At 48.3% G+C, this 21,527-nt stretch overlaps 1 protein-coding gene across 1 annotated transcript in view; it reads right to left on the reverse strand.

Moving 5' to 3' along the window:
• Positions 1 to 21,527, reverse strand: part of ABCA13 (ATP binding cassette subfamily A member 13) — a 2,435,905-nt gene that overhangs the window by 527,137 nt on the left and 1,887,241 nt on the right. The window contains exon 44 of the mRNA XM_069216941.1: positions 4,773 to 5,026. Coding sequence (XP_069073042.1) covers positions 4,773 to 5,026 — 254 coding nt within the window. The remainder of the gene's footprint in view (positions 1 to 4,772; positions 5,027 to 21,527) is intronic.

The following is a 21,527-nucleotide window of genomic DNA, read 5'->3' on the forward strand; positions in this document are numbered from 1 at the left end:
CTTTAAAAATTCATAACTTGACTTGTGTATGTCAGATTTTTGTTGTTTTGGTCTTGTTTTGTTTAGATAAATATTTCCTATTTTTCTAAACATGCGTTGTGTCATTTTGTAGTGTTTTCATTAAGTTACTGTGTGTGTTGGTACAAATACTTTAAACCTAGCACTCTGAAGTTAAGCCTACTGCTCTGCCAAGCTACCAAGGGGATAAGCAGGGGTTAGCTGAGGGTGATTCTCTTTTACCATGACTAGAGTGAGGGTCCTTGCTTGAACAGGGGGTAACCCGACTGTCAACCAAAAACCCAATTTCTAACAGGGAGCATTTTACAACTGGAGAAGGAGCCCATTTGCATCTATATTAACATTGATGCCGTTTGCACAATTTTGGTTGAACATAAATGGCACCAGCAGCCGGCCAAATGCACGCATTCCTAAAACCAACTCTGTACTAAATCAAGAGATGACAGGGAATTAGAGAGAGGGGGTAGCGTTAAGCTAATCAAAGTGATGTTACTCACTCCTGGGGTGTCATTGGGACAGCTGAGCTCTCGCTGTCATAGTGGGTCATGCCACACAGACAGAGCAGCAGTATTGACTGGCATGGAGAGTGTCCATTGTCTGTCTGCAGCTAGAGCAAGACTTTTCTTTATTTGTATGAATAGTCCAACTTCAGTGACAATATATTATTTTACGGTGCAGAACTTTGAGTTCTGGAAATGTTTCATAGGCCAATGGCCAGGGTTGAAGGCTGGAAATGATGGCCTGCAGGGTGGCACTCAATGAGCCATCAAACATGCTTGGATAACCTCTTTTCACAGCATGTCACTAATCGCCATCAGCCAGCTGAGGTCCTGATAATGTCTATTCTGAATTTATGATTTAGCATCATAAATCTGCCTTGAAATTATCGTCATAGTAAAACAAAAAAACACTCGCTGCTGTGTAAAACGAAGTGGGAAAAAAGCTTTAAAATGCTATTTAACTTCAAATGCACACTTATAAATGCAGTACATATGGAGATTGCTCAAATGGTTAATAAAAATCTGCATAGTATTACCTCTAACACTCTCTGGACGAAGAAAATACCTAACATTTATTATTTCTGCATAGCTTATGTTTCCCACAGTGTTTTTAGATCCCCTTGGACACCATACGTCTTCCATCTGGGAAAAGCCCTTAACAACGCATTGCGAACAACGCGGACGTTTAGCAAGCAAGCGTAAACATGCTTGCCAGAACAACGCATGACTTTCTCTGTGCCTTAATCACACATGTGCCAAACTACGCAAATACGTGGTTATGGCAAAGAAAAAGCCAGAGTGGATCGGGAGAGGATGTGGTGAGGTAAGGGGATGGGTGGGAAGAGGTCAGGGTGGGCTATTGTTTTTAAGAGGTGGGGTGGGGGGCTTTGGCTATTTTTTTTGGGTGGGGGTTGGGCTATTTAAAAAAAAAATGAGGGGCGGGAGTGGGGTTTTGGGTATTTTTTTTATTTAGGACTTAGGGTGAGGGGAGGTGTAGTTTATTTTTAAAGGGGTAGAGGATGCTTTACGGAAGGGTGGGCGGAAGGGTTGGCGTATGGAGAAGAGAAGAGAAGAGGAGGAAGCGGTGAGGTAAGTGGGGTTGGGGCAGGGTTGGGTAGTTTTTAGCGGTGGGTGTGGATTTAGGGCTTAGAATGGGTGGGAGCTGTTGGGGTAGGTTTGTTTTTAGGGACGGGGTGGGGGTCAGGGTAGTTTTTATTTAGGGTTCAGGGCTGGTGGTGGGGTGGGGGCAAATTAGTTTTTAGAAGCGTGGGGGTTGAGATTTTTTTTAGTGCTTAGGGTGGGTGGGGGTGTTGAGGTAATTTACTCATTAAGGGGAAGGTTTTAGGGCTCAGGGCGGTAGGGGGCTGTCAGAGTAGTTTAGTTTTTAAGGCACGGGTGGGGGTCAGGGTAGGATTATTTTAGAGCTCAGGGTAGGTGAGGGGTCATTTAGTTTTTAGGGGCGAGGGTGGGGGATTGGCATAGTTTTTATTTTAGGGCTTTGGCTGGGTGGAGGGTCCGGGTAGTTCACTTATTTGGGGAAGGTTTTAGGGCTCAGGGCGGGTGGGGTGTGTTAGGGTAATTTAGTTTTTAGGGGCAGGGGTGGGGGGTCAGGATAATTTTATTGTAGGGCTCAGGGTGGGTTGGAGTAGTTCTATTTTTATAGGTGGGGTTGGGGGTCAGGATAGTTTTTTTGTTAGGGCTGAGGGCTGGTGGGGGTATCGGGGTAGTTTAGTTTTATGGGGCAGGGCTGGGGGGTCGGTGTGTTTTATTTTTAGGGTTTAGGGTGGGTGGGGTTCTCGGGCTACTTTAGTTTTAAGGGGCGGTGGAGGTTTGGGATAGTTGTTATTTACGGGTCAGGGCAGGTGGAGGAGTTTAGGGTAGTTTAACTATTGGGGTGGGGGTAGGTTTGGGCCTCAGGGCAGTTGGGGGGGTTTGGATGACAGAAACCCATATGCCTTCACTAGGCATGCTTTTAGAACAAAATTTGTTGTAAAGGCATGCACTGTAAAGGCATGCGTGGAAATGACGCAGTCGTGGTTATGACCGCATTGTTAAAGCATGCATTGTTCCAGAATGTGTGGTTCTGTCATACAACCCAATAAATTCAGAGAACCTGAAAGCATTTATGAGGCAGGCTCAGACTGGAAGCGTGTTGATATAGGCAAAAAAAGACATAGGTGTTGAGGCAAGGTTCAGAGTCACTGTAGCAAGAGCATATAGAGTTCAATTTACTGAAAGGCCACAAGCATAGATGCAGATAAATCACCAGTGAGATGGAGATGGAAGGGTTGTATGACAGAACCACGCATGCCGGAACAATGCATGCCTTAACAACCCGGTCGGCACCACAACCACATTGTTTCCATTCTTGCCTTTACCACGCATGCCTTTAAATCGGATTTTGTATATGCTCTTGCTACAGTGACTCTGAACTCTATCTCAACATCTATATCTTTTTGTGCCTATATCAACCCGCTCCCACTCTGAGCCTGCTTTATAAATGCACTCAGGTTCGCTGAGTGTATTGCCTTCTCTCTTGCTAAAGCTACTACCAGTCATGGTCGACTAACATCCACAAATGTACACATGGCCACTAACCCCAACCCATTTTTATTTGCAGGCATGTGTGCGTTGAACAGATTTATTAACCTGTTTTCACAGAAAAACTGAGGTGATGCCTAAAACATCAAGCACATTTCAGCCACTATGAATCTCATCTTGGAAACAGCATTATATCAAGCACCATTAAAAGAGATCTTTTACACAAACTGGATTGAGTTGAGCAGGGTACACTGCAACACACTAGACTTCACTGCAAGAGCCCATTTGGCTTATTCACTGGTTTCAGGTTCGAGAGGGGATCACACTGAAATTCACTGAAATTCAGCAAAGGACTTTACGTTTCAGGCTGTATATTTTGCTTTTGGTCTGTGTCTACCCTCTGGATCTGCACCTCCAAAACATCGGGAAAAATTGGATGCAAGGATAGGCGCAGTGCTTAATTTGTGCTTGTTGTTTCCGGTGCTGAGCACCGGCACTTATTTGTGAGGGCCAGGGCTTATTCTTATGCCTCAAGCATTTGCTGCGAGCAAAAGACACATATGGGAAAGACGGAAGAAGGAAAAACTAAAAAGCGTCATAAAGGGAGAAAGTAGAAAGTTGCGGGATGAGCTGAAGGGGCAGGGGTGGCCGTAAATGGATTGAAGAGGCCCGAGATGGCTTCAGGATTACGCTGCCTCAGTATTCAGTGCTGGCAGATTTAATTACAGCAGCCTCGTGTTTAAGAGAAGGGCTTTGAGCACCGGCACCTCTTCATTTACAAATTAAGCACTGGATAGGCGTATTCAGTTCGGATGTGTGAGATCTGAATAGAATTCACATTAGTATATAACCATCCTATGTTCCGAAGGAGCTCTAAAATTCCATAGTCTGTACGCTATAAATAACAAGAGAAACAAAGAGCGAAGATGGACTACTGCCAGCACGGGCAAGGATATGGACTATTCTAGTGACTAATTTGTAAAAAGAAAAAAAATAATGTACCAGGGCTCACGATATTGCTCAGAAAGGCACTGTAACTTGCACCATCTACGGTCTCTGCCAGCTCTGCCAAGTACCTGTACTAGTGCCACCTACTAACTACTACACTCACACAAATGTGTCAACTTTGACTATATTACATGACCCAAAGCTATAATAATGATCTGGACACACATAACGTGTATAGAGAATTGTTAAACCATTTACTCGTGCTCTTTTTCAAATAGACTGGAAGTGCCACGGATTGGTGGACCATCATAAATATGTGCCGGTGTTATGAAATAGGTACTGGTGCGTAACTCCAGAAAACATTAGCTCAGATTAAGCACTGGACTATGCACAAACATTCTTGTTTCTATTCTCCATCATGCCCTTGCAAAAGGTAAAGAAAATGTACATAGCAGCAACATTTCTTTATAAAGACTGAACTTGGCAGTGCCACAGTCATGAAATAAAATTCCAAAACAGTCTGATAAATGATTTGCTGAGTGCACTTTCTGCGATCAAGAAACTTAGCTTTAGAAATCCCCAGTTCCAGAGAAAGGAATAGAGACATAAGCGGACTGTCTCATTAGAGCAGAATACATTATCGGCAAGCAGAGCACTATCTTTTTGGACTTTAACAAGATATGGCTTAATGTAAGGCTTTCATATTTGTCAGAAAGTGGGTCAACACCAGTCTCGGATTTAAGTGGTGTAAGTAAATAGGCTTACCGTTGGTTTTGCAGCAGATCCCAGTGTAGTAAAAGTCTCAGGAGAAGCAAAAGGCTGCCCTGCAGGGCCATAGCCACGAATATCCAGCCCAGGAAGTCCATCTGAAAGGGGCTGACGTAAGAATCTATCCCAAAGCTACTGGTCAGGTCGAACTTCGCCTGGTTGTACGAGAGCTCCATTAGCCCTTGCCCCAGACAGAATTGTGGGAAAATTAGAAAGGCCCATCTGAGGATACTATAAATATATGTCAAATTCTGAAGAGAAAAGAGAGAAGAGTTGCAGGTTTAGAGAAGTATAATCAAAGTGAGGGACATATGTGTCAACAATGCCATTTGAAACTAAGCAGCAACCAAATGTAAAGGTTGGCCATGTTAAAGAATGTAAATTAAAACGTTATCACTTTTATAAATGAAGGTATTATCTAAACTATTTCACTTCACACACAGATTAATAATGTGGCATTCGTAGAGAACATAATTTTAAAAGCGGTCGATAAACATTATGTATAACATGTATTTTAGAGAAACACTTTTCACTGAAACTTTATGAAAATTAGAAGTAAGTGAAATTCGTGTAATTTGCATTCGCGTAATTACGCAAAATTCCACAAACATTAAGTGAAATATCAACTAGCATTTACCGTTATATTTTAGCATACAATGAACCACATTTACAAAGCCCTTGTGCCTCCTAGCATACACATTCTTTTTACGCTAATGTGACGTTAAGAAGGCCATTTCCCTGTGCCAAATTTACGAAGTGGCTAGCATTGCGCCACTTTGTAACCCCTTGCACCACATTATACCTGCATCAGGAATTATATATGCAAGGAGGGCATTCCCATGCACAAGGCTGCAAAAAATAGCGCAATGATGTTAGAAATTGGGTTTTTGGTTGGCAGTCAGGTTGCCCTGTGTCCAAGCAAGAACCCTCACTCTAGTCAGGGTAAGTCACACACAATCCAAAATCAGCCTGTGTCCACCCTCTGGTAGCTTGGCACGAGCAGTCAGGCTTAACTTAGAAGGCAATGTGTAAAGCATTTGTGCAATAAATCATACAATACCGTAATATAACACCACAAAAATACACCACACAGTGTTTAGAAAAATATATAATATTTATCTGGGTATTTGCAGGTCAAAACGATCAAAGATGCAATATGAATTTGTAAAGATATCACTGAAAAGTGATATAAAGTGTCTTAAGTCTTTAAAAAGCAAACAAAGTCTCTTTCAAGCACAAAGTACCTGGTTTCTGGTGGAAAATCTCCGCAGAGGGCCGCAGAAGAGGAGATGCATGGAAAAATGGTGTGTGCGTCGGTTACGCCCTTTCACACACGGACTTGCGTCGTTATTTTTCACTCGGGGAAGACGTGCGTCGTTTTCCGGCACGCGGAACGTCTCCTTCTATGGGTCGCAGGGATTACCAGATGTCCCGGGTCTGTGCGTGGATTCTCCTGCTTGTTTTCCGGCTGCGTGTCGTTCCGCGGGGCAGTGCGTCAAAGTTTCGATCTCACGGCAGGCGTTGCGTCGATTTCTCCTCTGGAAGTCGGGCGCCGTTGTTCTTGCGAGGCCATGCGTCAAAGTTCCGGTCGTCCCGAAGGCGTCGCGTTGACCAGCGGCGGTGTGCAGCGTTTTTCTCGCTGCGGAACAAGCTGTGCGTCGAAATTTTCGGCGCACGAAGCGTCCCAGTGAAAGAGAGAAGTCTTTTTGGTCCTGAGACTTCAGGAAACAGGAGGCAAGCTCTATCCAAGCCCTTGGAGAGCACTTTTACAGCCAGACAAGAGTTCAGCAAGGCAGCAGGCCAACAGAAAGGCAGCAGTCCTTCGTAGAAAAGCAGACAGGTGAGTCTTTTAAGCAGCCAGGCAGTTCAGCAAGGCAGCAGGCCAACAGCAAGGCAGCAGTCCTTTGTAGAAAAGCAGACAGGTGAGTCCTTTGAGCAGCCAGGCTGTTCTTCTTGGCAGGATGTAGTTTCTGGTTCAGGTTTCTTCTCCAGCAAGTGTCTAATGAGGTAGGGCAGAGTTCCTGTTTTATACTAAATTGTGCCTTTGAAGTGGGGGTGACTTCAAAGAGTGTCTAAGAAATGCACCAAGCCCCCTTTCAGTTCAATCCTGTCTGCCAGAGTCCCAGTAGGGGGTGTGGCAGTCCTTTGTGTGAGGGCAGGCCCTCCACCCTCCCAGTCCAGGAAGACCCATTCAAAATGCAGATGTATGCAAGTGAGGCTGAGTATCCTGTGTTTGGGGTGTGTCTGAGTGAATGCACAAAGAGGTGTCAACTAAACCTAGCCAGACGTAGATTGAAGGGCACAGAAAGATTTAAGTGCAAAGAAATGCTCACTTTCTAAAAGTGGTATTTCTAGAATAGTAATATTAAATTCGACTTCACCAGTCAGCAGGATTTTGTATTACCATTCTGGCCATACTAAATATGACCTTCCTGCTCCTTTCAGATCAGCAGCTGCCACTTCAACAATGTATGAGGGCAGCCCCAATGTTAGCCTATGAAGGGAGCAGTCCTCACAGTAGTGTAAAAACGAATTTAGGAGTTTAACACTACCAGGACATATAACCACACAGGTACATGTCCTGCCTTTTACCCACACAGCACCCTGCTCTAGGGGTTACCTAGGGCGCACATTAGGGGTGACTTATATGTAGAAAAAGGGGAGTTCTAGGCTTGGCAAGTACTTTTAAATGCCAAGTCGAAGTGGCAGTGAAACTGCACACACAGGACTTGCAATGGCAGGCCTGAGACAAGGTTAAGGGGCTACTGAAGTGGGTGGCACAACCAGTGCTGCAGGCCCACTAGCAGCATTTAATCAACAGGCCCTAGGCACATATAGTGCACTCTACTAGGGACTTATAAGTAAATTAAATAGCCAATCATGGATAAACCAATCAATAGTACAATTTACACAGAGAGCATATGCACTTTAGCACTGGTTAGCAGTGGTAAAGTGCCCAGAGGTCAAAAGCCAACAACAACAGGTCAGAAAAAATAGGAGGAAGGAGGCAAAAAGTTTAGGGATGACCCTGTTAAAAAGCCAGGTCTAACAAATGAAATCTACATGATTTCACTGCAACATTTTTTCTGTCATTTATAATGCCTTCTCTGGGTAGGAGTTAAAATGACGGGCCCATAGAAACCTAAGGGCCTCCCTAATATTTTGCTGCACTAGAGCCATACATTATGATGCTATTGTGGAAACGAGTGCCATCGTGCACCATTTTGTAAATACGGTGCAACCATGGTGTCGTTAGGTTAGGCAGGGGTGGCACAAGAAAAGTGGCGCATCAGGACCTTTACCCCACATTCTTGTAGATCTGACCCATTGTATTCTAATGTCCGACATGCTTTTCAAGCAAAAACAGCATAAAAAAGTCCAGACAACAACAGCCACTCATGTTCCAGTTCATCGTGCAGTGGCCTAATTTCAGGAATTTAGTGCAGCAAGCATAACGTGAAATTCAAGTGATGATGTGAGATTATGTCACTATAATGAAAATTTTACCTATTACAATATTAAAAAAATAACATGATATTTTATATAACTCTAGTTAGGTCTCATGCCATCAAATTTGGTTGTAAATTATTTACCTCCTCTAGTGCATGGCAATGCATGAGAGTGTGTGCTGTACAATTGCCACGTACAATTTAATTCCAGTATTTCTGTTGTGGCCTGCACTGAGCAGTGATATTGCATAGTATATATGTGGGATGGAACTGTGCGGGGTTCCAAAACAGAACTCAAACAAATGTGTGTGCATTACTGTGCCCATATGCAGTTATGGAATGATATAGTTTGTAGTAAAGGTACACAGCCTCTGGAAAATATCCCCAGTACACTGTGACAGTGGTATCCATAGTTGCTGCAGAAGATCCGGTCCTAAGCAGAATTTGGAGAATAACCACTTACTAAACGATGTCCAGTTAAAATGAAAATGCACCTCATGTGGATACACTAAAAATCTGCCATGGCACCATCCATACTTGGTATAGTTTTAACAATTTGCTTTAACACATATAGGAACATACGCTACTTGCAGAGCAATAGGCCTTAAGAAGAAGACATCCAAATTGCTATGTAATGTTAATTAGTATAGAACACTAATACTCCATGAGGGTATCCAGGCACTTGAGTAGGTATGTAGGCACGTAGTCCCTGTGGTGTTATTCAAAGAGAAAGGTTCTCAGCCTCTTGTGGAACTGAAGACGTGAGAAGGAAGCTCTGGGGTGATGAGGGAGGTTGTTCCATAGTTTGGTGGAATGTAGAAGAATGAGGAACATCCTGCTCTGGTTTTGCGGATGTGTGGGGTATGTGCAAGTGTGAGTGAAGTACAGCGTAGGTGTCTGATTGGCTTGTGGAAGTGTATGTCACTGTTGAGTTATGGTGGTCGGTGTGGAGTATAGCTTTGTATGTGTGTGCCAGCAGTTTAAGTTGGCCGCGGTTGTGAATGGAAAGCCAGTGAATCTCTTTGAGGTGAGGTGTAATATGGATGTGGCATTGGAGGTTGAGTATGGATCTTGTGGCAGTATTTTGGATGCTCTGAAGTTAGTGCAGGACTTGTTTGGAGATTACGGCATAGAGCGTGTGGCATAGTCCAGCCTGCTAGCAATGAGGGCTTGTGTGATGGTGCGTCTGTGTTCTATGGCAATCACAGACTTCTGTGCCCACCCTTACCACAAGCAGCCCCATCCAATAGATTGAGAATAGATACCCTTCTGCCCTCTGCCATAGACTGGATGCCTGATTGGCTACATCCCATGACAACATATATTTGCTCTCACCCAAAAATATCACAATGTATATGTTCTTGGAGGTCTTGTATTTGCATGTTTACAGGAATGCATTCATGAGTTAAGGAACCAGACGTCAACCTGGATCCATTCACTGACATGATGGTGACCGTTGCTTATTCAACAGAAATGGGATGAAGAGCTGCTAAGCAAAGTGCTGGTCTGCATAGCTGCCTGGGGCTCCCAGATTAAAGAGGTAGTCAATAGTAAGGTATGATGATGCACTAACTAAATGAACAGGCAGCAAAGAATGGGGGGAAGCACAAATAAATTAGAAGTATGGTATATCAGCTAGACGAGCACACAAAACTAGTGTACTTATTTCTAAGCTTGCTGAGATTTCGAACTGGGAACCTGGGCATGTCTGTTCAATGAAGTTGTTGCCTCTGCAGTACACACCAAACCTTTAGAATGGCAATGACTACATTTACTTGAAAAGAGAGGGCCAGAGTGTCTGACTATCTGCATTAGGTCTGTATTAGAGTGTGACACAGGTGCATGGGGGTAGGAGTGGGTCCTAGTGTTCTGTTCTTGGATCTACTGTACATTTGTATGGAAACGTCATTCATGCGCTGTGAGAAAACAGGGCTGATTGCAGAGGCCCCCTATCTTTTTGCCCCCATTTTCCACTTTTTGCTGGTGTTTTCCTGACTCTGATGGTGCCCTGGGTACTGCTAACCAGTCCCAGGGCCTGTGCTCTGTGTAAAATCAATATGCAAATTAGGCTAATTATAATTGGCTAAGTTAACCTACCTATAAGTCCCTAGTATATGGTAGGGCATGTAGGTTTAGGGACCACAGCATAGGTAGTGCACCCATAGGTGCACTGCTGAGGTGCCCAGTGTCATTTTAAAGGTAGGCCTGCCTTGCTGGCTGCTTTTAAATTAAAGTTATATGCAAATTCGACTTTGGAATTAAAAGTAGTTCCAAAGTCTTAAACTACCTTATTTTTACATATAAGTCACCCCTAAGGTGTGCCCAATGTGCCCCTAGGGCTGGGTGCCATGTAACTATAAGCAGGGACTTTATAAAAATAGTTTTATAAGCCCTGGTGAGGTAAAAACAGCCAAATTCGTTTTTCCCTCATTGTAGTAAATGGCCTTCATAGGCTAGAATGGGGAGACTTTATTTTAAATTTTAAAGTCTCCTTAAATGTTGCATACCAAGAATTTGGTATCAAATTAATTGTTGTAATAAATCCCACAACTTCCAGTTGTTGGATTTAATATAACTTGTTCAGGTAAAAAGTTTTAGACTTTACCTAAAAAGTTGCCAATTTCAGCCCTGCATTGTTTTTGCTGCTGTGCTCTGATTGGCCAGCCTGCAGCAGCTTAGCCAAGCTGCCTTGATGAGGTGTGAAGTGGCCTGGCTTCACACAAAGGAATGTGCCTGTGGGAGAGAATCTCCCCTCAGCAGATGGTGAGGCAGGAAGGGGGAGGGCTGCCAAACTGGTCTTCAAAAGCAGAGAAAGACATTTGGAGCAACCAGCAACACCCCCACATCCTGCAACCCCAGACAACTAGGTGCCCCCTTGGTTAGATTAGGAGAGGGCAGGAGAGGGGTGTGTTTATGATTTTTAGCCACACCAGTGGGTGATCTCAGCCAGATGTAACCTCCAAAAATCAGATTCAGCCATGTTGGATTTTTAGAGAATGTTGCCTTCTGGGATGGATTTTTGCCACACTTTCCAGGAAGTGGTCATCACAGGGGGACGACCCTGTACCTGATTGGAGAACCAGGACCCCCCTGCTTTTCACCCAGGAGCAAGGATAAAACTGGCAGACCTGCACCCACGCCTCAGATCCCCACCAGATTTCAACAAGAAAAGAACTAAAGGAGAAGAAGGACTGCCCTGCTGGACCCCTGGCCTGCACCTGGAACCTGCACTCAGAAGGACTGCACCAGCTGCACACTTGGGCTTCACCACAAGAAGGACTTTGCCTGGCTTCAACTGGTTCAAGGAGGGACTCCCTGTTTGCTACAGGTGAAAAATTGCTATCCAGAGTCCCCTGCACCAACTCCTGAAGAAAGTTACCAGCTGACCACTGTCCAGTGGCCAAAAAGGAGTTTGCGCCAGGTGCATTCTGGGAGTGGTAGAACTTCTGGACCCTTGGGGTGAGCTGTGGACCCCAAAAGAACCTTAAAAGAACATCTGGGTGAAGCCCCAGAAGTTTGGAGAAGATTTGAGAATTTTTGTAAAAAAGCTCCATAGAGGGACCGACCCACCGCAGAAATTCTAGCCGGCTTGCCTCAACCGCGACCCGGCCTGATTTGGTGGTTCATCCCGGTAAAGAAAACTCTCAGAAAAAGAGACTAAGTCCGAAGGTAAAAAGTTGACCGGGACCTCCCAGCCATCGTATCCGAGAAGGGCTCCATGGACGTCGGATCAAGATCCAGGTTTACCCCGGTCGAAGGATTTTCACCTCGAAAAAACGACTAAGTCCGAAGGTAAAAATCTCCACCGAGGAATTCAGCATCGCGTATCCGGAGAAGGGCTCCAGGAGGTCGGATAGGACTGGCAGGTTCGTCCCGCTGAAGAAAATCTTCAAAATAAAGACTAAGTCAGAAGGTAACTTTTTAACCGAGGCCTCCCGCGACCTGTAGCCGAGCAGGGCTCCATCGCAGTCGGCCTGAAACTTTGACTTTGCCCCGGTCGAGGTGCAACCAGATGACCCGATTGGCGCTTTTTGTTTCTAAGCGCTAGAAAAATAATAATTCTTTAAAAATTCATATCTCCGGTTCCCTTTATCCGATTTTATTCGTTTTTGTGTCATTTTAAAGATAAAAATATAAACTATTTTTATAAATTGGTTTTGGATTTTTAAACTGTTTCCTGTGTTTTATTTAATTACTGTTTTGTGATATTTGAATGCTTTACACACTGTCTCCTAAGTTAAGCCTTGACGCTCGTTGCCAAGCTACCAAGGGTTGAGCTGGGGTTAATTTACTGAGACCTAACTGGACCTAAGTGGAGGTTAGTGGCTTGTTGCTAGGTGTAGGTACCTACCTGCCCTTACCAATAACCCATTTTCCAACATGCGCACAATATTACAACCACAGGGTTAGTTCCATAAGACCAGACTTAGCAGGGGTGTGTAGCACTTGGTTAACAGTGTTTTGGAAATCATTACATAGACCACAATATAACACCACTAGTTAGAATTCCTCTGACAAGTCCACCTGGTTTGTCAATTGTTTGAATGATAAATGTGTAAAACCAAGTCATTGCTACCTTGCCTGTTGTGCCAAAGTTCCACATCTTTTGACTGCAGATATGTCTTAATTCAACATGGATTTGCTCATTATCATGCAGGATGGAGTCATCTTGTCAAGTCCTTCAATCAGAATGGTACCTCCATTGCATTATCACTACTGCTATCAGTCTAGACAGGACCTCAACATCACCAGAAAATCTGAGAGGAAGTGACTGAACATTCACACTCTATCTACTGAATATCTCTACTAAATTCAGACTTACATATAATTTCAAGGATCCTACCCTGTGGAATAATACTACAAACGTATTCTAACAGTTTTTATATTACTGGACTGATTTAGTGAGCCAGTCTTGTGTACAAAGTGTGTTCCCACATTTCCTCAAAATATACTCCTTTGTTGAAATAGCATTTGGCAGCCTCAGAGGATTCAAATAATCAAATAAGTGTACCCTGTGTACATTTTATTTTTCCTTGCTAAAGTTACTGTAACATGTGTGGATGTACAACTTACACAACATATCACTGCTAACAGCCTTTTGGATACATTCTAGTGAGGTTTCAGCGAGGGCTTTAGCTTAGAAATGGCTTGGCAACAAGAAGTTGATGATGCACTTTCTATACAGCAGTTCCACTCCCCCCGGGATCTCTGAGACAGAGCACCAGTGCATGCAGGTAAGTATGCTTTTACTTTTAATGTTTGGTGTGTGCATGAGTATTTGAGAGTGAATGTTGTGAATGGATGTGTGCATGCATGTGTGAATGCATGAGTGTGAGTGAGTGTTTCCGTGTGCATTTATGTCCCGACCACCCCCTCTCTGCTAAAAGTAGAGTCTGCCACTGACTGTGCCTATTAGGATTCTTCATGTCCTCTGATGGCTCACCTCTTATCTAACAAACCAGTCCCAGCAGATCAATATCTGCTTCTGCACCATGCTTACTTTTATTCATGGGGACACCCAACATTCATTATAGGATCCAGCTCTTTTCAATCTATATGCTGAACCTCTCAGCATTCTATGTAAGAATTTGGGAACCATCCATCATTAATATTAAAAAAATACACAGATCCAGCTCGTGATTTCCTATCCAAAGGTGTTCCCTTCTTCCACAAACATTGCAAAAAGTTGAGTTTTGGAAGACAAAACACCTCCTGAAATGTAATTCCCCAATAAAAGAGTTTATTTTAGTTTCATCTTTGTACTCAATGCTTCCACTTCTAATTTTCTATGAGGTATTAGATTGCAAACCTTTAATGGTTGTCAGAGCTACATCCTTAGGTTTCATTGTTGACAAGAGGGTCAGCCATCAAACAGAAATAAATGTGATGGCCAAGCACGCATCTACCAATTTAGAGTACTGGGGTAGATTCATCAAGTTATCCCAGAGCAAGACATTAGGGGCCATATTTATTGAGGTTTTGTGTCACCCTTTCATCATGCAAGGGGGGGTGCAAGGGTGACACAAACTCTGAGTGAGATTTATTTATTTATATAAATCTAGAGTAATGCAACACAGGGCAAATTGTTGCCTTGCATTACTCTGCAGTAGAGAGGCATGCCATTGGTGGGGTGTGGGTGTTCCCAGGGATCCACCCATGGATTTTGGTGCATTCCCAGATTTGCCATTAGTGGTAGGCTTGGGATTGCATCAAAATGCTACGCCTCCCCAGATGAGGCATAATGAGGAGAAACATGTATTTCTCCTCATTGTCCCTCTTTCTACAAGTGCTGCTTTCTGAAGCACACAAAGAAAAAGGAAAAAGCCTCTCAGGATTACTTTTGTGCAGGAAGGTGTTTCTTCCTACACAAAAACAATCCTGCCTACAATGCAGACACTCTTGAACATGACACAAGAGTACCAGTGTTGGTGTTAGGCAGACAAAATGGCCAGTGCTAGGAAAAGACAGGAATGTGCCATATAATGGTAAATACAGCACAGCCCTGTCCTTTCCCTTTTATGCAGTGCAGCACAGCAAGGTGGCTTGCTGTGTTGCACTGCGTTAACAAATGATAAATCTGCCCCTATGATTCTAGTTCAATTTTTGGTTGTTAGAAATGGGGTCTCTAGTTGACAGACATATAGGGGGTCATTCTGACCCTGGCGGGCGGTGATAAAGCGGCGGCCAACCCGCCAACAGGCAGGCGGTCCAAAAAAAGGAATTCTGACCCTGGCGGGAACCGCCAACACAGCCAGCTACTTTAACACTCCGACCGCCACGGCGGGACAGACAAACAGCGCGGCGGTCACCGCCAACAGGCAGGCGGCAGACAATGTACCGCCCACCCTATCACAACTCACCAATCCGCCACCTTTTCCGGGGCGGGAGCCCCGCCGATAAAAACACGGCAGAAACAGACTACGAACGGGAAAACGCTCACCTATACACACTCCACGAGGAAGGAGGACAACATGGAACCCGAATTAAACATCCTACCAGCTATTGTCTACCTGCTCATCTACCAGGAGTACGAACACCGGCGCAGACGACAATGGTGAGTACTGCACCTACGACACAGGGGAGGGGGGAGGAGGAAAGCTTACGCGCACACACATGCGCCATACACCCACCCCCCCACCACAAATACCTACACCCCAATGCTGAGCAACAAGTCAGAGTGACACCCCCCAAACCCACCGGAATAATGCAAAGACACAATTAAAATGATCTATAAAATATATGTATAAATAGCTCCATTAAAGGTATGGGAAATATGCCATATAAAAGATACAAAAATAAGGAATGAACATAGTCAACAATATATACATAGGCAATAAGTCCTGCACATTTCCTCAAAGTTCCATAGTCCGTGGGCCAATGTGCACAAACACATGGGCAAAGCCCACACAGGAGACCAGATACCATTGGAGAGAACACTGCTGGGGCATCAGATGATAAAACTACAGGCACCTCAGGGGGAAGGGAAGGGGGGGCACCTCAGCCACATGAGTCCTTGATGCCAGATTCACGAGGGGCCTCCATGCCCACTGTCCCATCCTGGGGAGTGCAAAGCCACAGTCTCACAAGTCTCTACAGTGGGTGGGTTGCCCACTGTCCCATCCTGGGGAGTGCAAAGCCACAGTCTCTCAAGTCCCTACAGTGGGTGGCTTGTCCACTGTCCCATCCTGGGGAGTGCAAAGCCACAGTCTCACAAGTCTCTACAGTGGGTGGCTTGCCCACTGTTCAATCCTGGGGAGTGCAAAGCCACAGTCTCTCAAGTCTCTACAGTGGGTGGCTTGCCCACTGTTCCATCCTGGGAAGTGCCAAGCCAGAGTCCATCAGATGGATTACCGACTCCACTGTTAATGGAGGAGGCATGGTGCCCAGAGTGCTTCCTGAAGCCCTGCTCGACACAGAACTGGCACTGTCAATGGGCCAGCGGTGCTTGAGATGAAGGCCCCAGCGGAGCGGTACAGAGACGGCGGGGCCCAGCGGAGCGGTGCAGAGACGGCGGGGCCCAGCGGAGCGGTGCTTGAGATGAAGGGAGGATCGGTGCAGAGACGGCGGGGCCCAGCGGAGCGGTGCTTGACAGGAAGGACCCAGCGGAGCGGTGCAGAGACGGCGGGGCCCAGCGGAGCGGTGCTTGAGATGAAGGGCCCAGCGGAGCGGTGCTTGAGATGAAGGCCCCAGCGGAGCGGGGCTTGAGATGAAGGGCCCAGCGGAGCGGGGCTTGAGATGAAGGGCCCAGCGGAGCGGTGCTTGAGATGAAGGCCCCAGCAGAGCGGTGCTTGAGATGAAGGGCCCAGCGGAGCGGTGCTTGAGATGAAGGCCCCAGCGGAGCGGTGCTTGAGATGAAGGCCCCAGCGGAGCGGTGCTTTAGATGAAGGGCCCAGCGGAGCGGTGCTTGAGATGAAGGGCCCAGCGGAGCGGTTCTTGTCCCGGCGGGCCCCTGTTCAGCAGTTCTTGTCCCAGCAGGCCCCTGTTCAGCGGTTCTTGTCCCGGCGGGCCCCTGTTCAGCGGTGCTCCTCCCGGCGGGCCCCTGTTCAGCGGTTCTTGTCCCGGCGGGCCCCTGTTCAGCAGTGCTCCTCCCGGCGGGCCCCTGTTCAGCGGTTGTTGTCACGGCGGGCCCCTGTTCAGCAGTGCTCCTCCCGGCTGGCCCCTGTACAGCGGTTGTTGTCCCGGCGGGCCCCTGTTCAGCGGTGCTCCTCCCGGCGGGGCCCTGTTCAGCGGTTCTTGTCCCGGCGGGGCCCTGTTCGGCGGTTGTTGTCCCGGCGGGCCCCTGTTCAGCGGTTCTTGTCCCGGCGGGCCCCTGTTCAGCGGTGCTCCTCCCGGCGGGCCCCTGTTCAGCGGTTGTTGTCCCGGCGGGCCCCTGTTCAGCGGTGCTCCTCCCGGAGGGCCCCTGTTCAGCGGTTGTTGTCCCGGCGGGCCCCTGTTCAGCGGTGCTCCTCCCGGCAGGCCCCTGTTCGGCAGTTGTTGCCCCGGCGGGCCCCTGTTCAGCGGTGCTCCTCCCGGCGGGCCCCTGTTCAGCGGTTGTTGTCCCGGCGGGCCCCTGTTCAGCGGTTGTTGTCCCGGCGGGCCCCTGTTCAGCGGTTCTTGTCCCAGCGGGGCCCTGTTCGGCGGTGCTTGTCCTGTGTGTCTAGGGAGCCAGACCTGGGCAAGACTTCCCGCTCATTCGCCATCCGACCTTGCGGTCGCGGGGCCCTCCTGTGATAGAGTCCTGGGCCCGTGGGTGTCGTCCGTCACAACCGGAATGGGGCTGGTGGGGCCCTCCTGGGCAGCTCGCCTGCTGCCTGACTTCTCCGCCCTGCTGCCCTTGCCCTCCTTCGCTGAAGCTCTGTGGCCCTTGCCTCCCTTGGATGATGTGGCAGGTGACGGGGCAAGGCTACTGTCCTTGGTGGCAGCCGTCTCAGTCTTGTCACGCCGGGCCTTTTTTTTTTTGTCCTCGTCCCAGGGGGTAGGCTGGCTGTCCCCTTGTTGCTGGCCGATGTTCCTGCCCTAGGAGCTGGTGGACTCCAATAGCCCTGCACTATGGTCACAGTAGATGCAGGGCTTGTGGTGGCTGAGGTGCTTTTTTTACTCTTACCAGATGGAGGGGGTGGGTCAGTGATTGGAACGAGCTCAAGGTTGGAAAGGAAAACGACTTGGGAAGGACAGGGACGGGTAGGTGTAGTGGGTATGGGAGTGGAGGAAGAGGATGTGGTTGTAGGAGAGTCAAGTGTGCTGTCTTTGGGTGCAGGTGCTTGTGACGGAGGCTGTCGTGAGGTGGATGGCTGTTGGGTGGGTGGCTGCCTGCGTTTGTGTGCTTTGGAAGAGGGGGTGACAGACACACTGGGAGAGGACACAGGGGACGTGTAAATGGCAGTGGGGGTGGTGACTGCACGTGTGCGGACTGTAATGGAGGGTGTGCTGGTGATGGAAGTACTGGCTGATGGTGGTGTGCATGCAGGTGTGAGTGGAGACGTCACAGGGAGGGAGGAGGGAGATGAGGAGGTGGGGGACACAGAGGTGGTAGTGACTGTTGGCATGTCTGCATCTGGATGTTGCTTGGGTGAATGCTTGTGGGATCTGTGGTGCTTATGTCTGGATGAGCTGCCCTTGGGTGTAGAGGTGTGTGCAGGCTAGTCTGATGGTGTGGATGGGATAGGCAGAGGAACAGGAGACTGGGGCTGGGTGGAGGGAGTCAGAAGAGGGAGGCTGGAGACAGGGACAATGGCTGCCGTCAGTGCTGAGGCCAGAGCGTTGAACGATCGCTGATGGGCAGCCTGACCCGAATGAATGCCCTCCAGGTATGCATTGCTCTGATGCACCTCCCTTTCTACACCCTGGATGGCATTCAAAAGGGTAGACTGCCCAACAATGAGTGTCCTGAGGAGGTCAATGACCTCCTCACTGAGGGCAGCAGGGGTAACTGGGGCAGGGCCTGAGGTGCCTGGGGCGAAGGAGATGCCCGCCTTCCTGGGCGAGCGGGCACGGAGCGAAGGCTGAGGGGCTGCTGGGAGGGCGGGGCTGGTGCGCTGGGTGGCGGCTGTACCTGTTGTGGCGGTGGGCAAGGATGTTGCCGCCACTGCTAGGGAGCTCCCTTCCGAGGACGTGTCGGTGTCGCTGACGTCTCCACGGGTCCCCGTTGTGAAGCTCCACTCGCCCTCCGTCTCACTGGTGTACTCGGAGTCTGTTGTATGGCCCTCCGGGGCCATGTGAGATGCAGTTCCCTCGTGTGCCGATGCCACTTCTCCTCCGCCTGATGATGCTAATGCACACATGAACAGGAAGACAAAGAAAATGGGGGGGGGGGAAAATGAAGACAGGTTGAGTGCATGCATTGGCAACATCGTTGTCGGAGAGAACAGACACAGAAGCCCCCTGAACTAGGCCGCGCAATCAGGGTACACTACTCAGTTATTGTGACTAGGCCTACAGGTCTATGGACGACAAATGCACACATGGGTGAGGCCGGACCATGGATAGCTGTACTTGGCACCCTACAGAGGTGGGGGGCGGGGGCACAGGGCCGTGTCTAACGGAGGGGCCTAGCCTACAGAATGCGCCCTGGCCTGGAGATAGCCACAGCCCTCCTCCCCCACCCAGACACCTTCACTGCGCGCAAAGATAGCAGAATGTGCTGATACTCACCCCATTGTGTCTGCTGTGATGTCTTCACGCGCCCATCCAAATCGGGGTAGGCCACCGCCAGGATCCGGGACATCAGGGGGGTCAATTGGCAGCTGGCACCCCTCCTACGTTGGGAGGCCATCCCCAGCAGAGACTCGGCGGTCTTTCTGGTCCCGCGGCGGATGTCCTCCCACCTCTTTCGGCAGTGGGTGCCCCGTCTGTTGTGGACCCCCAGGGCTCGGACGTCCTTGGCGATGGCACGCCAAATGTCGATCTTCTGATGGGCGCTGACCTATGTGACATGTAGAGGGTGGTAAAGGAAATCGCATCAGTTTTCTGCCTGGTCAATGTGAGTGGCCCCCCCCTCCCCAACCTTGCCATGTGGCACATGCTCTCATCTTTTGTGCGTTGCACTCCTCATTCGCTCCCCTCCCCACCATCTTACATACACCCCACTCAACACAGGCATAGCCCGTTCAACGTGCACCCTGTGTACTAACCTGTAGGTCTGGAGGACCGTAGAGTAGCACATACTGGGGGAGGACCCCATCAACAAGTCTCTACAATTCTTCGGAAGTGAAGGCAGGGGCCCTTTCCCCAGTCGCAGCAGCCATTGTATCTCCCAGACCGAGGTCACAGCAGCACTTGCAGTATAGGTCCTCTCCTGTGGATGATCAGGTCTCGAGTGATTAATCAGATAGAAAATGGCGGTCACGCCCGCGGCGGTGCGTACCGCGGCGGTGCGTGCCGCGACCGCCGGCGCACATCGTCATTGGCTCCTGAGACCCATAGGGTTCAATGTTAACCAATGCTGCTTTGCGCCGCGGTCTTCGACCGCCTACCGCCACAGTGTGCCACGCCAGCGCAGTGACCTCACATCCCCCTGTCACACTTCACAGGTCAGGCAGCCGCCATTTCAAGGGCCCCCATGGCATGATTTCTACTGCGTCACACAGGCCTAGGCCTTGCATTGCCACTCATACAAGCCTTTCAATGCATAGCGATTCGTGTACTGTGCAAGCTGTGTGAACGAACCTGTGGGTTGCTTGACTATGTGCTCCATGTTGTCCTTCCTAGGCACCGTCCGCTGGGACTTGCGAGGAGAAGGATGAATCCTCCCGTGTACCGACCGCTGGTGGACCTGTCGACAATGGAAGAACGACATATCATACTTACATACAGGCTTAACAGAGCAACTATACATGAACTATGTGCCCAGCTGGAGCCAGACCTGATGTCCCCCATCCGCCAACCCACAGGGATTCCCCCTCTGGTGCAGGTTCTGTCAGTACTCCATTTTTTGGCAAGTGGGTCTTTTCAGACAACAGTGGCCATATCATCTGGGATGTCTCAGCCTATGTTTTCTAAGGTTTTGTCCAGAGTGTTGTCTGCCCTGATGAAATACATGCGGAGCTACATTATTTTCCCTGAGGTGGGTGAATTGGCTACAGTGAAGGGTGATTTCTATGCCCTTGGACATATCCCCAACATCATTGGTGCCATTGATGGGACCCATGTGGCTTTGGTTCCCCCCAAAGAAAGTGAGCAGGTGTACAGAAACAGAAAAAGTTATCATTCGATGAATGTCCAGGTGGTCTGTGTGGCTGACCAGTACATCTCCCATGTAAATGCCAAGTTCCCTGGGTCAGTGCATGACGCGTATGTCATGCAAAAAAGCAGCATCCCTTATGTGATGGAACAGCTACAGAGACACCGTGTGTGGCTAATTGGTGACTCTGGTTACCCCAACCTGTCGTGGCTACTGACCCCAGTGAGGAATCCCCGGACCAGGGCAGAGGAACGGTACAATGAGGCCCAGGGGCGCACTAGGAGGATCATAGAAAGGACCTTTGGGGTCCTGAAGGCCAGGTTTAGGTGCCTGGATATGACAGGGGGATCCCTAATGTACTCACCAAAGAAGGTGTGCCAGATCATCGTGGCCTGCTGTATGCTTCACAATCTTGCTTTGCGACGCCAGGTGCCTTTTCTGCAGGAGGATGGTCCAGATGGTGGTGTTGTAGCAGCTGTGGAGCCTGTGGAGAGTGAAGAGGAGGAAGACGACGGGGACGACACGGACAACAGGGATACAGTCATACAACAATATTTTCAGTAGCACACAGGTAAGAATCAGCCACGCCATTTTACATTTACTTAAGGCCTCATGCGTCTCCACTGTCTGTGTTTCCCCCCAGTT

Source organism: Pleurodeles waltl, chromosome 2_1, assembly GCF_031143425.1.
Source record: "Pleurodeles waltl isolate 20211129_DDA chromosome 2_1, aPleWal1.hap1.20221129, whole genome shotgun sequence".
Taxonomy (NCBI): Eukaryota; Metazoa; Chordata; class Amphibia; order Caudata; family Salamandridae; genus Pleurodeles; species Pleurodeles waltl.